We start from the raw sequence: 16,740 nt of genomic DNA, 5'->3' as shown, positions 1-16,740 counted from the left end.
ATTTTACAAAATCTTTTTTTTGACACTTGGATAAGTGTAGCCTTAAAAACCTTTCAGGCACTAAAAGGAATTTGATTCGCCAACTTGTGATTTACATTTTTTTAACAAACAAACAAAAAACATTGCATTCATAAACACTGTTTGCTCCTTTTTGGTGGTTGTTCCTTTAATGCGTCTATTAAGCCCCTGTCAGTCACACACTGACAGTTTACATAATCTCTAACAGGAATGCTTTTCTTACCCTTTGAAATGTCATGAAAGTGTTTATATCAAAGAGGGTCTTTGGGCTTAGGGCAAGAATGCGGACAAGGCCCAAGGCCTTCTGAACTGCGGAGAAACAGCCCTCATCTTTCAAACTTTAAAATTAGTATTTTACCTGATACTCTTGTTTAAAATTTATATATTGAGGTCACTGGTTATTTATTGACTTGATTGCAGTAATATTCTGCAATTTGTCCTGGCACATGAAAAGCTTTTATGACTGATAAGTTGATGTGTTTTTTTTTCTTCCCTATTTTATAACCACTAGAAAACACCACAGATTGTCACAGATTCAGAACAAAGTTTGGTTTACGACTAGAATTGGGGTTAAGTTTCAGTTGTTGTTTGAGAACTCAGACAAGGGAGAACTATGTGGCAGGAATACTACCTGCTGAGACACACTTGTTACCATTATATATTTACATGTTCAAATGTAAATATTGTAAGACCACTGATAGCCAGGAGAGGCCACCCTAGTCTTAGTATTAAATCAAAGACCAAACAAACACACCTTTTGATTAACAAAATATATATAAAAAAAGCCAAAACTAGAAATGATTTACAAATTACCTGCATTATTACCCAGTCATTTAAACATCCCCTAGTGATAGCCCCAATCAAACATAGTACCAATGTCCAATATTAGAGTTCTTTGTAATATATAATTTAATAATACACCTATCATTTCTGTTTGTCATTTACCTTACATGAAACCATAAGGTAATCATTCTGCACTTTCAAACAGCACAGACTAACCACAAGATTAAAACCTCCCACAAGTTAAGTGAATAAACACGGATTATCTTTTTACAAAGCACTTGTCGGAGGTGGGATACATTAGGCAGCAATGAAAAGTAAGGTCTTGTCAGGTCAGTTGAGGTGTTGGAAGCAGGAAAAATGGGAAAACATTAGGACTTAGGGACTAGTGGGACTTTGACAAGGGCCAAGTTGTGATATCTTGATGACTGACAGAGCTTCTTCAAAATAGCAGGTCTTGTTAAGTGTTCCTGGTTTGCAGTGGCTAGTACCTAACAAAAGTGTTCCAAGACTGATGTCTTGCATTGTATAATCTGCAGACAGCCCACAGTACCCAGTGTACCAATTAAAGTGCTACATAGGAGCACATATGCAATATAACTGGCCCATGGCGCAGTGAAAGATGTTGGCCTAGTCTGATAAATCATGCTTTCTTTTACATGATGTGTATGCTCATGTGCATGTTTCGGTTACCTGGGAAGGAGGGGATAAGCTGGTTGAGACAGTTGCAATGTTGTAAAGAGAAACTAGGGTCCTGGTATTTTTGTAATTTTTTTTTTGACATGTACCACCTACTTAAACCAAACATGCTGGAATAATCAACAAGACAATTAAGAAACAAGACCAGTGTCCAGTGTAGACAACAGCTTAATAATACTCCGTCCCAAGCTTTGTTTTGTATAACAGTGCTGTCATCATTCGAACCCGGTGGTCCCTCTCTTTCACTTGGCTTTCTGTCCCAGAACCATGGACATGGGAATTTCTCCTTTCCAACCTCTGCCCTGGTCTTGGTTTCTGGAGGAAGTGAAACCCTTCATCTTATACCTAGGGACAAGAGGCAAGTGGTGGTTTCCTGTGCCATGACAATGCTTAGGATATGGATGCCACTCTGTCAGTGTATATCAATGTATAGATGGTATTGCAGAGTTCATGCCTCCTGCTCTCTTCTGGGTGAGAAATTTCTCAATTATGTCATTTCAGTGACAGCAGGTTTCTATAGATGGTTATTGTGCCTAATCCCCATTGGTGGTCAGACCCATGCAGGCGATGTGGTGCATACTCTTCAACCTTATTGATCATGTCCTGTTGCAGTGACAAGCCTGTCCAAATGACCCAATGGTTTCTGTCAGTCCAAAACTTTGTGTTTCAGGTTTTAATGTATCACACTGGTCTGGGGAAAATGCCTAGAAGGCCAGATGGTCACTTGTCTGCTATTTTATTATTATTATTTTTTACTGCTTTTGCACAGTATTTTCATTTGATTAAAATGTTCATTTATATAAATGTAACACTATCAACTAACAAAATAAACTATTGTTAACAGTGTATGCAAATTTAAATACAGTTTATTAATCAGTTTTTTCCACAGTTGGCTTATTTACAATTAGGAAATAATGAATATTCATGTAGGATATCAGTTGGTCAATAAATGAAATTGTGTCTAAAACACATGCTCCGTCACACTCAGACCCCCACGCTTCTAAGATCCTTGTATTTTCCTGATGGCTGGCCAGCAACCTACCATTTTGGTAGAGTAAACTAGAGTAAATCAATGCTGAGATCAGCCCACTCTGTGTGTAGGCTTGGATTCATGGCTCTGCATTTTTTGAAACCCCAGGAAAGGTGAATGTGTTTGTGATTCAAATCACTGTCCTCAACCAGATGCTTCATCAACCTGCCAGGCCTTTAGTCTAAATTAAACAGGGAATGTTTACAAAGCCACACCAGAGAGGGCTTCATTCAGGCTGCTATTTCATTCATTCATAAAATCAGTAGGTTAATGTTGTTTTAGGAGTCTTGCCTAAGTATCTTTTCTTAGCATTTAATTGTAACTTTAAATGTAACGTTTTTCCTGCTCTGCAGTCATTTTATGTTAATTGTTTGTAACATTAAAAAAGACTATTGTTACTTTATTCAACAAAAGAAAAAAAAAACGAAAAATGAAGTAGTTTTAAAATGGTAAGAGAGAAGAATGTATACGCCACTGCATTAATTGAGTCCCATCAATAAAAATGTGCTGAAAAGCATGTGTGCATCGATTTGTTCAGATCTTGGGGATAATATTGTATCCACAAGTCTCAGTTAGGACAATGTCAAGGTGGTGATTTTGATGTTAGTTTATTAATACTTTTATTTTATTTAATAAAATAAAATATCAACTGTCATTTTGAATACTACAGTTTTCATAAAATAAAAACAGAGTGGGAGTATGTTTGAATTTTGAAATTCAATGCAATTCAACGTGTTAGTAAGTAAATGAATATTGAACACAGGTGTTAGTACGTAAATGAATATTGAACACAGGTGTTAGTTGGTAAATGAATATTGAACACAGGTGTAAGTAAATAAATGAATATTGAACACAGGTGTTAGTAGGTAAATGAATATTGAACACAGGTGTTAGTAAGTAAATTAATATTGAACACAGGTGTTAGTAGGTAAATTAATATTGAACACAGGTGATAGTAGGTAAATGAATATTGAACACAGGTGTTAGTAGGTAAATGAATATTGAACACAGGTGTTAGTAAGTAAATGAATATTGAACACAGGTGTTAGTACGTAAATGAATATTGAACACAGGTGTTAGTTGGTAAATGAATATTGAACACAGGTGTTAGTAAGTAAATGAATATTGAACACAGGTGTTAGTAGGTAAATGAATATTGAACACAGGTGTTAGTAGGTAAATGAATATTGAACACAGGTGTTAGTAAATAAATGAATATTGAACACAGGTGTTAGTACATAAATGAATATTGAACACAGGTGTTAGTAGGTAAATGAATATTGAACACAGGTGTTAGTAAGTAAATTAATATTGAACACAGGTGTTAGTAGGTAAATTAATATTGAACACAGGTGATAGTAGGTAAATGAATATTGAACACAGGTGTTAGTAGGTAAATGAATATTGAACACAGGTGTTAGTAAGTAAATGAATATTGAACACAGGTGTTAGTACGTAAATGAATATTGAACACAGGTGTTAGTTGGTAAATGAATATTGAACACAGGTGTTAGTAAGTAAATGAATATTGAACACAGGTGTTAGTAGGTAAATGAATATTGAACACAGGTGTTAGTAGGTAAATGAATATTGAACAGAGGTGTTAGTAGGTAAATGAATATTGAACACAGGTGTTAGTAGGTAAATGAATATTGAACACAGGTGTTAGTAAGTAAATGAATATTGAACACAGGCGTTAGTAGGTAAATGAATATTGAACACAGGTGTTAGTACGTAAATGAATATTGAACACAGGTGTTAGTAAATAAATGAATATTGAACACAGGTGTTAGTAGGTAAATGAATATTGAACACAGGTGTTAGTAGGTAAATGAATATTGAACACAGGTGTTAGTAAATAAATGAATATTGAACACAGGTGTTAGTAGGTAAATGAATATTGAACACAGGTGTTAGTAGGTAAATGAATATTGAACACAGGTGTTAGTAGGTAAATGAATATTGAACACAGGTGTTAGTAAATAAATGAATATTGAACACAGGTGTTAGTACGTAAATGAATATTGAACACAGGTGTTAGTAGGTAAATGAATATTGAACACAAGTGTTAGTACGTAAATGAATATTGAACACAGGTGTTAGTAGGTAAATGAATATTGAACACAGGTGTTAGTAAGTGTCAGGGAAGGTAACGCGAAGGGCAGACTGACGGAGGCGGACGCACACGCTACAACACAGACGTTTATTTAGAGCAAAATAACAAAACCAACACACATACTTGAGGTTAAACATGAACCGAGGAACAGATGAGAAACAACATGATTAGAAATGGGAATGAAACTAGGAACAAAACAATACGAGGAACTGGAAACAAAACGACTAGGAATTGGAAAAACACGAAACATCACGACTCGCAATTGGAAACAACACAAAACAACACGACTTGACTTGGGGAATGAAACGAGTAAGAGAACGACACAAAACAAATGACCGATAACAGGAAGTGACAAAAGGGGACTTAAATACTAAACACAGACAAGACACACCTGAGACAGATAATGAAAGGGCAGGGTAACAAATGAGACACAGACGAGGAGGCGAAACAAAGGCGGGACTAAGGTGGAGACATAACAATAACAGACAAGACCACATGCTGAGAGAGCACATGGTAGGGAAAACAAACAGGATTGGGCTAGGATATGACAGTAAGTAAATGAATATTGAACACAGGTGTTAGTAGGTAAATGAATATTGAACACAGGTGTTAGTAGGTAAATGAATATTGAACACAGGTGTTAGTAAGTAAATGAATATTAAACACAGGTGTTAGGACGTAAATGAATATTGAATTAAATTAAATGTGCAATTATTTGTGAACATAGGTGTTAGTAAGTGAATGTCAAACATGATTTTAATCTCTAAGCGAATGCTGGATACTGGTGTTAGCAGCTAGATTAATGTTGGTAGTTCCTCCCCTTTATCTCCTTGGGTTTGTAGCCTAATTTCCTTGTGATGGTGAAGCAATGATGAAAGAGGATAAGAGTAGGTGGATGAGATGAAGAGTGAGAGAAGAAGCAAGGGGACGTGTTTGTGAGAGAAGGAGGGGGCATGGGGGAGGGTCTGTCCACAAGCATCCAGTGACAAAGATGAGCACAGATAGGCCCTATATAAACACTGTGTCTGCATTTACTGACTGACTGGATGCAAACTGACCAAAGCAAGTTCTTCGCTGAGGCAGCCGCTAGAGAAGGGTACTTTTCTACACACACACAGGTGAGTCTGAAAGCTATCAGTGCTATAAAAGTAGATTAAAAAAACCTGGTCACAATTTCTGGAGAGGAAACTAACATGTATTATAGTTTGCTAAATTTTGCAGCACAAATTCTGTTGAAAATTCTAGAAATTAGAAATTAGAAAGAAATTAGAAAATTTAATACTCAATGTACATTAAGTTGACCCCCCCAGGTTTCTAAATAAATTAGTCTAAGTAATTATTTCATAGTAGTTTGAAACTTAATTTTATAGGTATTATTATATGTAATATATAGGTATTATGCCTAAAATCAGTTTGATGTTAAATGTAAAAGGAAACCTACAGTAAAACAATGTCTTGGGCAGTAGGCAGAGTATGCTTATCAGTTTCCTTTCAGCTTCATGTGATGTAGCTTTTTGGGCTTTGGATGTCTGTTTCTATTCCAACACTGTAAACTTTTTGAATCTGCACGTTTCTGTAGAATGAAGCAGTTCATCTCAAACATGACCTTGTTCACATATGCAGAAATGAAAAAGAAAATTTTCCTTGAAAGCGTTTAGCTGGCAATTTATAATGCTGGAATTTCTGAACTTGAATTTTCAAAATCCATACGTCCTTATCAACTAATAAAACATGAATGAATTATACAATAGATAGATAGATAGATAGATAGATAGATAGAGCAGATAGGAGCAGGTATAAAGCAATATCTTCATCTGGGCTTCATGTTTTTCAACATTTGGAGTTCTCTCCTTTGTCTAAAGACTCCAGATGCAATGAGTAGAAAAAGAGAGAGAGAAAGTATAGCATACCGGAATGAGACAGTTTGTTTTGTTTCTAATTTGTAGACACTGGGGCATATTAAACTGTATTATGCAGAGAGAAAGCCTGAACAGACGTCAAGTTTTCTGTGCTAGTGATGAAAGGGACCATCCAGAGTGTTATCGTCAATAGATACAAAAGCCAATGTCTCACCTGGTATAGGGGTGATTCACTGACCTGGGTGACCATGGGTGACTTGCATATGTAAGAAGTTTCCACTGATGTGGAGGCCAACACTGGGTTTTTAGAGAGACATATACTGCCATCAACAAGTGCCAGCATTTCCTGGGAAGTCCATGGTTATTTCAGCAAGAAAATGTCAGACCTCATTTTCTATGTGCTACAAAAACATAGTTTCGTAGACACTGAGCATCTATGCTTGACCAGCCTGCCTGCAGTCTCACGAAGTGAGCCAGATTGGGTAAAAATTCAATTAGCAAAACTGTACTAATTACTTTCCTAATTTCCCAAATGATTAAACGGGGTAATTAAAAGAAAAGGTGACGTAAGACAGTGGTAAACATGCCTTTGTCCTAACATTTTTGGGTTTATATTTACAAAATAAAGAACTAAAGGAATATAGCATATAAATAACAAAATAAAGAATGGAAGAAAGGAAAAAATAAATTGGCCTATTTTGTCTTTCCGTGCATTGATATTTTTTTTGGCAGATAAATAGAAGCTGTGTAGTACAACCTGTTGTAAGGCACTGCTGCAGCTCACTCTCTGTAGATGATGAAGCACTTCAACAGAACCAAACTCCAAAAGCGTTCAAATGTTTTTTGCTGCTTCTTACAGACCACTGAATTCACGTGGGTCATGCTGTCTCAGGCGCTAGTGCTGGCGCTGCCCTGTGCGCGTGCTCGATGGGGTTCACTGGCTGTAATGATGATGCTCATCTTGTCCATCACATGCATGTGCTGTACTACTGTAGAGCACGACCTGCACATTGTCCACAACGTGGACAACAGAAGTAAGTTCATGGCCTTATCCTTTTTCTGTAAGTATAGGGTTCATGTGATTCAATTCATTCAAAAGCTTAGAGTTCAGTACAGATTCAAACATAGGTGTGATGGTTTATTCTATTGGTACTAGTGCTTTTTTTTCAACAAATGTACAAATTAATAGATTGATTTTTATTGCTCAAATGGCAGCTGTTCATGATTAGCATAAGGCTAATGTTAATAATAATATTGATGCATCCTCCTCCATGCTTCACACATGCTAGAGTCTGTAACCGCATATTCATTCACAATCATTGGGTGCAAGGCAGCAACACACCCTGGAGGGGATGCCAGTCCTTCACAGGGTGACACACACATACACACACACACACAAATTCACTCACACCTATGGACACTTTTGAGTCAACAATCCACCTACCAACATGTTTTTTTGGACCGTGGGAGGAAACCGGAGCACCCGGAGGAAACCCACGTGGACACAGGGAGAACACACCAAACTTCTCACAGACAGTCACCTGGAGCGGGAGCCGAAACCCACAACCTCCAGGCCCTGGAGCTGTGTAACTGTGCCACCGTGCTGTCGTCTTGTATTCAGATCCATTGTTGAAGCAATTGTACTTCACTGTGGGTATTGTGCTTGTTGCGTAGCAGGCAATTACCATTTTGTATATCTTTAAAAAACAAAAACAATTTATTTTACGCCAATTGTACACCATTTACAGGGTTCATTACAACATTTTAGTGGAGTTACATCAGATGTACTTTGTTTTTTCTTCTTTAGTAAAAACGTATTTCAAGTCCCTTTCCCATTGACCATTGCTCTTGACATAGCTGACGAGTGCATTTTTACTCCACTTTTAGACACTGAACTCACTAAAGCTTCTTCAAAGAAATTAAAATTTTTTTTGGCTTCCCTCCCAAGTGTCTTCCATGTTCTAGTGTTCGATTTTTAGGGATGATCTAATCTAGATTATGAACATAGACAGCTACCACAATGTTCTAGGGCACTTCAACTGTTGTGGGTAAATTGCCAAACCAGCCCTTCTTGTTTTTGGTAACCTTAGAAAAGTAAGTGTTTACAAGACAGATCTAGTCTGCCTTTATCAGGGGAAGAGAACATCTGTGCATATGCTTCTTTGATCAACATATGTTTTTGTCCACAGGTCCAGAGATTGACCCTTTCTGGTATGTGGGGCGTGGCGTACGACCTATTGGACGCTTTGGAAAACGGGAAAACGTCCGGAGTGTCCAGCCTGTGCTGGGTTCTCTGGAGCTGCTGCTCAGTGCACTCCGGAGTGAGGAGAACGCGCGAGTAAACAGAAACATGCGTAACACGCTCACACACAACGAAGACGATGACTGGATACCGTGACTATCAGCCCATCTCCCTCAGATCTTCAGTTCTCTGTGTTTATAATTTTTTCTTTTCTCTGCTTTCTTTTCATTGTTTATTTGACTGAATGGAAATGGCATCTGTATGTACATATGCGAATGCAATCTATATTGATAAATAAATGTGTAATTGTTGTCACCTGTTTTGTAAATGTGTCTCACGTGCATGTAAACACAGTTTCAGTAAAGTATTCTGAACGATGAAGAAAAAGAGCAGTAACCACAGCATCAGTGAAAATAAGGAAAGGCAGGTTTAAATTTAAGGTGCAAATTTTAGATGTAATTCACTCACTATTAACAAAATGCTTGCCATCAGATGCTGCTCCTTGCTTTGCATTAACAGGTGTCAATGATATAATTATAGTTTTTTATTTCTCTGACAGTTTCTGCATTATACATTTTAGAGATGTGAACAAAGTCATTAAGAGTGTTATGATGTGAAAATATTGTTTAATCTCCAATGCAAATATAACCACATTTCCTACCTAAAAAGAAGCAGGGAATCTAGTTGGCTCTGTCTTTTACAAATAGATTTTACTCTAAAACCTAATAAACCTATCTAAAATAATTATAAAATAATCTCACAGGCATTAAGTGGTATATTTTTAAAAAGAGCATGTACAAACTTCATGTGATGTAGCTTTAAACTCTTCTGATATCTGGTTCTTATCACAACCATTGTGAACAATTCAATTCAACAACTTCAAACAAGTCAACTTCACACCACTGTTTACTACTGTAATATTTAGTTAGACACAAAATCTGCAGAAATGTTCAGTTTGGGGCATTTTTTTGGTAAGCAAATTATAATATCCAACTATTTGTGCTTTTAAACATTGTTAAATCACACATTATTGAGTTTTACTCATGTATTGTTATTTGCTTTAGTTTAAAATAAATTTAATTGTTAATAAAATTAACTTAAAGAGTTATACTTTAGTCACAATTATGCATTTTGTTGCTGTCAAAAAACAAACATCTAACAACAGAAACGCTACATATATCCAAAACTTTTGCTTTACAGAAAACACTGATATGAACAGATTTTATTTGAAGTCATTTTGAAACATTTCCACCAGTCCATTCTATACATGAAAGAATGTTACAGCTGTACTTTTCTGTTCAAACCATGTAATTAGTCATATTGCATTCAGTCAGGGATGATTTACTGAGCGTTGTCTTGTCATGCAGTGCTCTCCCTCAATCTGACAAACTGAACAAACACTGGGTAGGTCTCAGTCAGGTATGCAAACTTTATTCATATACTGTAGAATGCTTTGTCTCAATCAGAACAAATTTGGCACATGGAAATTGGTTGGAGGACAGACTCTTCACTCTGGCCACAAACGATGATGAATGAAGCTCCCTTCTCCCTGCAGAACACAACAACTTAGAGGCGCATGGCATGGTCCATCCTTAAATCTCATCATTTTTTTAAAATAATTTTTTATTAACAAATCTGGAAAGGAAATATTACCCTCCTTCCATGTACTTTTATACAATAGAAAAATACAGTTACATTGTAAGACAACCTCTTTCTCGACTGTGCTTTTCTTCAGAGAGTTTTGTACATCTATTGGAAAGCAGGAACATGCTTGGATTTGTACACAGACATTGCCACAGACAACAAGGAGCAGGACCCATTTGAGACAACAGTGGAAAGAACCCAAAAGTGCCAAAGTGCTAAAGGTAGTGAGCTTAGAAAAAGAAAGTAACAGATCAGAGCACATTCTTAAAATAAATATGATGGATTCTTTAGAAATTTGCCAAAGAATAACTCTCCCATAAAGAGTCTTCCAATGGACGCTTCTATTGAAAACATTCAGCTGAATGGTTCTTCATGGTTCTTAATTCCAGGGAAAATATATCATGCATATTTTGTATGCTGTCTTTGCTCAATTACACTTGGGCCGCACTATATGAGCATTTTTCCTGAAATTAAGGGTAGTACATGGCAGCTATTGTTGTTCTATAGAGATTTTAAAAGCTGAACATTTGTGTCCACCGTAACATAACTGAGGTCACTAATTATAAAGGTCTATAAACCTTTGGATATATACTGTATAGGGACATTCTGTAAAAGAAAGGTTATCAAAGAAACAGCCATGGAAATGTTCCTTAGGTTCTTCAGCATGGCTCCAAACGATGCTTGGGCCCATGGATTCTGTGAAGACCCTTCCATTTCATGTCAGTTTACTTCCCATATTTTCACCAAAACAGCCTTGAGATTTTCAGTGGCTTTGACAGTTCACTGGAACAGTAAATTACTCAGTTCTCTTGTGGCAAACAGAATGAGAAAATAAATAAACAATCTACCATGGAAAGAACAAATGAACACTGAGAGCTGCGTAAAATCAATGAATTTCTTTGAAAGCTAGTGTTATCTCCAAAGTGCCAAATGTACCCACCTGCCTTCTCATGGTCTTGAATCAATAATGACACCATCAGGCTAAACGTAGACTAGATGCCTCTTTAAAAGCCATGTGAAACATCACATTGGGCACAGAATAAGCAACACAAATAGGAATGGAGACATGAAGAATGGCAAGACAGGGCAAAAACAAGTTGATTCCACATTATATGGCATTGGGCATAACAAAATATTGTGAAGTCTCAGAGACTATTTGTTATACTTTACTCCCTTATAGGGAACTTAACTCTATGGCATTGCCACATTAGTATTAAGGAAAAAAAAAAAACAAGGGTACAGTAAGGAGGTGAAATAGCAACCCCATGGGTTCAGTGGTCCAATGAAAAGCAATTCTACCTAACTCAACAGCTTATCCAGACATAAGACTACATATCCTGGAATATATATGTAGTTATGGCTTTGTAGTATGCATCCGTTTCCTTTGTGGTAAGAATATGCACTAGTTGAGGCACATCATAGATGCTAGAAGAACATACTGTTCATTTTGCCACTCAATCAGTCACAGCACTGAAAGTGGCTCTCCAGTTAAAGCATGTGCCTGTGTCTATATGAATTATTAATTACCATGGACAATCTTTTCCGTGTACTTCAATAAGAACAGAGAACTTGTTGATTCTAAACAAAGTTTTTGCACTGACACATATCAGAGGATTTGATGGCAGTTAGCAATGAGAACATTAACAAGGCCTGGTTCTGATTTTGGGAGGTTAGTTTCAAATCACAAACACCGCTCCAAATGTATAGGCTGGTGCCCCATCACTCCAGGTAACACTGCTCTACAGCACGAAGTCTACCTCCCTAGCCCATGCTCAGCACTGGGCATAGTGAGCATAGGCTTATGTCCAGCTGCTCCAGAGCATCCCATTTCATGAGATCATACATCTTACATAAGGTGAGTGTACCTTGATGTATATAAGCATTAGATAATTATAAGGGGTTGCTACAAATGTTTGGATATATATTTATGTTTATGTAATTTGAGGCTTTCTGTTCTCATCTCACTATGGGTAAGTCAAAATTACTATAGTAATTCTGAATATGCTACAGATGCAGCAGATAAATATTAGGCAAACAAATTCTGGAATATACTTTTAATGTTGCCAAAAACTCCCACAATCTGTTAGTGGCTAATGAAAAAATACTGAGTAACTAAGTCAACACAGCCCTCAACGTCAATTTAGAGGTGTTTTTTATCTCTTAATATATTTTTATCTTTAATATACTCTGGTAATTGGCAAGGACCCTTGAACAGTCACTAGTTTAATTTGAATACCAGTGTGGGATACACATCGGTCTGTACACAGTACTCTGTGCATGTCTGTGTAAATGGATGTTTGAGTGTGTGTGACATTCATATTGGTGGTCATACATACTGGTCAGGAAATGTTATCAGAACATGCACACCACTCAAACACACATTATGCATAAGAAAGTCGGAAGTCTACGCTGACTACGCTACTAAATCAGAGACCCCATTTCACATCTGTCAAATGGGCACTACAATCTTTCAAGAAATATTTGAACAATTATGATCGGTTATACATTATTTACGTACAACCACTGTATTAAGAACACCTGCCTTGTATCTGCACTCACTGACCACACAGGAACACTTGGCAGTTCTACAATGACAGATTGTAGTCCACCTTTTTCTCGGCATACATCCTTATTCCCATTTCATCTTGCTCTTCAATGTTTAGGACCTCCACAGGGCCCCCTCAGAGGAGGTATGAACTGGGTGGTGGATCTTTCTCGGTACTGCAGTGACACCGATGTGGTGGTGGTGTGTTAGTGTGTGTTGCACTGGTATGGACTGATCAGACACAGCAGTGTTGTTCAAGTTTTAATATCCCTCAGTGTCATTGTGGCACTGAGAATAGTCCACCAACCAAAAATATCCAGCCATCAGCGTCCTGTGTCCACTGATGAAGAACTAGAGGACGTCCAATAAACATTGTGCAGCAAGAGGTGAGCTACTGAAGTTACATACAAAATGGACCAGTGAGGTAGGTGTGTCTAACAGAGTGGACAGTGAGTGGACATAGTGCACATTAAAACTCAGGCAGGGTGTTCCACTCATACCAGCCCAATACACACCAACATACCACCACTACATCAGTGTCACTGCAGCGCTGAGAATGATCCACCACCCAACTCATACCTGCTCTGTGGTAGTCCCGTGGGATCCTGAGCATTGAAGAGCAGGGTGAAATAGGGATAAAAAAGTAAGCTGACGAACAGGTGGATTACTGTAATTGCAATTGTAGAACTACAAAGTGTTCCTGTATGGTCAGTGAAGCTGATAAAATGGACAAAGAGTGTAGATACAAGGTAGGTGTTCCTAATTTACTGATCGTTCAGTGTAAGATGATCCATTTGAATGAGAAAAGGGGAACTTGTTGGAAGATAACTTGAGTAAAAAAAAAATACTGGAAGATATTGAGGAAATGAAACCCCAAACATGAAATACCTGAGAAAAAAAAGTCCCAAATCAAACACAAATAAAATGTTCACTTTGGAGATAAGGAAAGTATCCCTGTAGATTTCTCTGAGAAACTGATCACAAATGGTGAAAAGTTGATGTTATATTTAGCTGATATTTCTTGTGATTCTCTATTAAATAATTGACCTCTGATTTTTTTCCTTATGCTTCTGCATACATTTCTTGCGCCTAATGATAAATTCAATGAAACTTTGAAAGAAATGAAAAAATAAAAATTTGCTTCAAACAGGTCCTGTGTCGGGTACAGTATTTTTTTTCTTTAAGTTTCACCATTGACATTTCACACATAGAACACTCTCACCAAATATGCTTCAGTCTGTTTTTTGGGAACACAGATCTTACACAAGTATTAGCTTTTTTTGTGCATCACACTACTGACACAGAGAACTCATACACCAAAAACACTCTAGAAAACGGTCAAATGAGAGACTGTCATCATATTTTTTCTGTGTCCTACAAATTTCCCAGACTGATATTGGTTTTCTTTGTCCAACAAAGATACATATACAGAGCTCATATATGTATAACTCAAGAGCAAGACCAACTTTCAGTAGATATACCCTCTGTGATGGTTCGTAGAGGAGTGTGGACTCCATTAAGGCAGAGAGAGAGAGGAGCAGGTGTGTAGCAAAACTCCAGAGTTTGGTTCTGTTCAGAAGCCCAGAGAAGGAGTTGGTAGAGGCCTGGGATGGTGGAGGACCAGATGTGGGATCAAGGCACTGGAGTGGAAAAGCCTGGCGGTCCTTTCGGTCAGAGGGAGTGGATGGTACAGCCAGATGTCCAAGGACCAAGAAGGTGGTCAATGATGGTGTTGTCATGGCCGCAAAGATCTCACCTGTGGCTCTGGCTTGCTTTCTTTTTCTGTGAAGACAAAAACATTATCAGTTGCTTTTTTAAAACTTAGAGACTTCAGTCTAGATCTTATGCTCTTTGAAGGAAAAAAAACCCCCAATAAGGATCAACGTTAAAAAAGCCACACATTTTTTCCTTCATTACTTCATCCTCTTCTGGGTCGCAGGTCATAAGTCATTAAAGATTTATAAATAGATCACCATAGAGTATGTCTCCCACATAGGGTAATTCCAGATCACCTGGTGTCAGTATCTTTTTAATAACATGAAGATTTATTGGAGAAAACATATGAATGCTCTTTTAAAACAGCAATCAATTACTGGACAACCCTGCTGCCTAAGTTCAACTTCTTGCTATTTCTGTGTAATCAAACCATGTTACATCAGTAAGAGTACTTGGGCCAGACCTCTAATTCTATATTCATAAGCCATAATGAATAATTACATCTGCTAAATGCCATAAATATGAACGTTTGTCCTGCAAAAACTGCTTTCCTACTACAGTGAATGAATGCTAATTGCCAAGAGCAAGGTAACCTGGCAAACTATGACTGTTGGCAACAGATTCCTTTGGATGCACATCCAGCAGAAAATTTAATGTAGTGTATAAAAACTTCTTTTGAACATGGTCATATAAAAAGCTGAATAAACGTTTTAGTGAACCATGGACACAGTGAGGATTTACAGCACCTGTATTCACTGATCAGCTATAATATTAAACAAGTGTCAGATCCAATTACTACCAGCACAACATATAACGTCACATCTCTACCAAATAAGTGAAACTGCAGTGCTAGGAAGGATCCACCACCCAAATAATATCTGCCCTGTAATGGATCTGATCATCAAGGAACAGGGTGAAAGTGGCATAAGAAATCAGGCAGAGTTACACATGGACTGCAGTCTGTAATTGTAGAACTACAAAGTGCATCTATATAGTCAGCAGATCTGATAAAATGGACAGTGGTTTGTGTTCAACTCATTCTTCCAAGTAAAATTTTCAAGTGCAAAGAACTTTTTTAAATGCGTTTCACATCTTGTAAAGATGTATGCCATTAAAAAAAAATCTTCCTAGAACTGTATATACAAGCCGTGAACCATTTTGAACACCAAACCAATACTGTGCTCACTCTTGTGTATTTGCATCACCTTAAGCACTTGATTAACTCATAGCCCCAAACGAACTTGATCAGGTAAAAAAGAAGGGTAATCAAACAAAAACATGCAGAGAACATTTTCATGAAACAACCACTGCAATGAGAGTCAGCAGTGTTCACCAATCCAGCCGTTTAACCCTTAAGAGGTGGTTAATATCAGTACTACCAAAAGCATATTGTAATTTTACAACATTTTTAAATCATTGCATCTTTTATAGCAAAATATCACTAATAAGTCTAGATCTCTTGGTGGCTGAGAAGTGTTAAGAACTAGAATAGAACAAAATCATGGATTGTCTGTTGGGTTAAAAATAATAGACAGAGAATGAACAATTTAATATGGTTAAATGATTTTCATCCAAGAACAGACATATAGAGAAGGACAGCAACATGCATGGAATGAGTTTCCGTAATCCTGTTAAGCTCTCAGTTTTAGCTGTTTCCACTCGTAGCCTTCTTTGGCATGCAACTAAACGTCGTCATGCTCTTAAGCAAAATGGAATTATAGGAATTGACTGCCTCAGAAGTGTCATCACGCTAATTCTCACGGAAATGACTAACAAAGAGTCATCAGATGCCTCTTGACAGGCTTACTTAAGTAGTTAAAAATAATAATAAAACAATTAAAAAAACACTGACAATGACGTGAGAGTTGAAAAGGCCTTAAGAAAGAATGATCAAACTGCCCCCACTGCCGTATGTAACAAACACCAAAAATCAGCTTAAAACTCGGTGGAGGAGATTATGTGACTAATTCTAGAAGTGGAATGAGCGAATATGGCTTTTGAATGTGGAGAAATAAAAGAATGAAGAAAGAAAGGGAAAGAAAATGAATCATGGTCATCAGCAATGGCTAGAGCCAAAGAGAACATGCATTA

At 37.2% G+C, this 16,740-nt stretch overlaps 2 protein-coding genes across 2 annotated transcripts in view; one reads left to right on the top strand and one right to left on the bottom strand.

Annotated features, from left to right (window-relative positions):
- The first annotated feature begins 5,699 nt into the window (after positions 1-5,699).
- On the top strand, positions 5,700-8,994 carry prlh2 (prolactin releasing hormone 2). The gene is made up of 3 exons (XM_066646835.1): positions 5,700-5,761; positions 7,362-7,536; positions 8,692-8,994. The coding sequence occupies exons 2-3, from the start codon at positions 7,383-7,385 to the stop codon at positions 8,898-8,900; spliced, it is 363 nt and encodes a 120-aa protein (XP_066502932.1). The 5' UTR covers positions 5,700-5,761; positions 7,362-7,382; the 3' UTR covers positions 8,901-8,994.
- A 4,018-nt stretch (positions 8,995-13,012) lies between these two features.
- The window catches only part of myripb (myosin VIIA and Rab interacting protein b), a 129,611-nt gene continuing 125,883 nt past the window's right edge, over positions 13,013-16,740 (bottom strand). Inside the window, exon 16 of the mRNA XM_066646796.1 lies at positions 13,013-14,715. Coding sequence (XP_066502893.1) covers positions 14,669-14,715 — 47 coding nt within the window. The 3' untranslated portion in view covers positions 13,013-14,668. The remainder of the gene's footprint in view (positions 14,716-16,740) is intronic.

Source organism: Hoplias malabaricus, chromosome 1 (assembly GCF_029633855.1).
Source record: "Hoplias malabaricus isolate fHopMal1 chromosome 1, fHopMal1.hap1, whole genome shotgun sequence".
Lineage (NCBI taxonomy): Eukaryota > Metazoa > Chordata > Actinopteri > Characiformes > Erythrinidae > Hoplias > Hoplias malabaricus.
The sequence above is the reverse complement of the archived record's forward strand: the minus strand, read 5'-3'. Positions and strand labels throughout refer to the sequence as shown.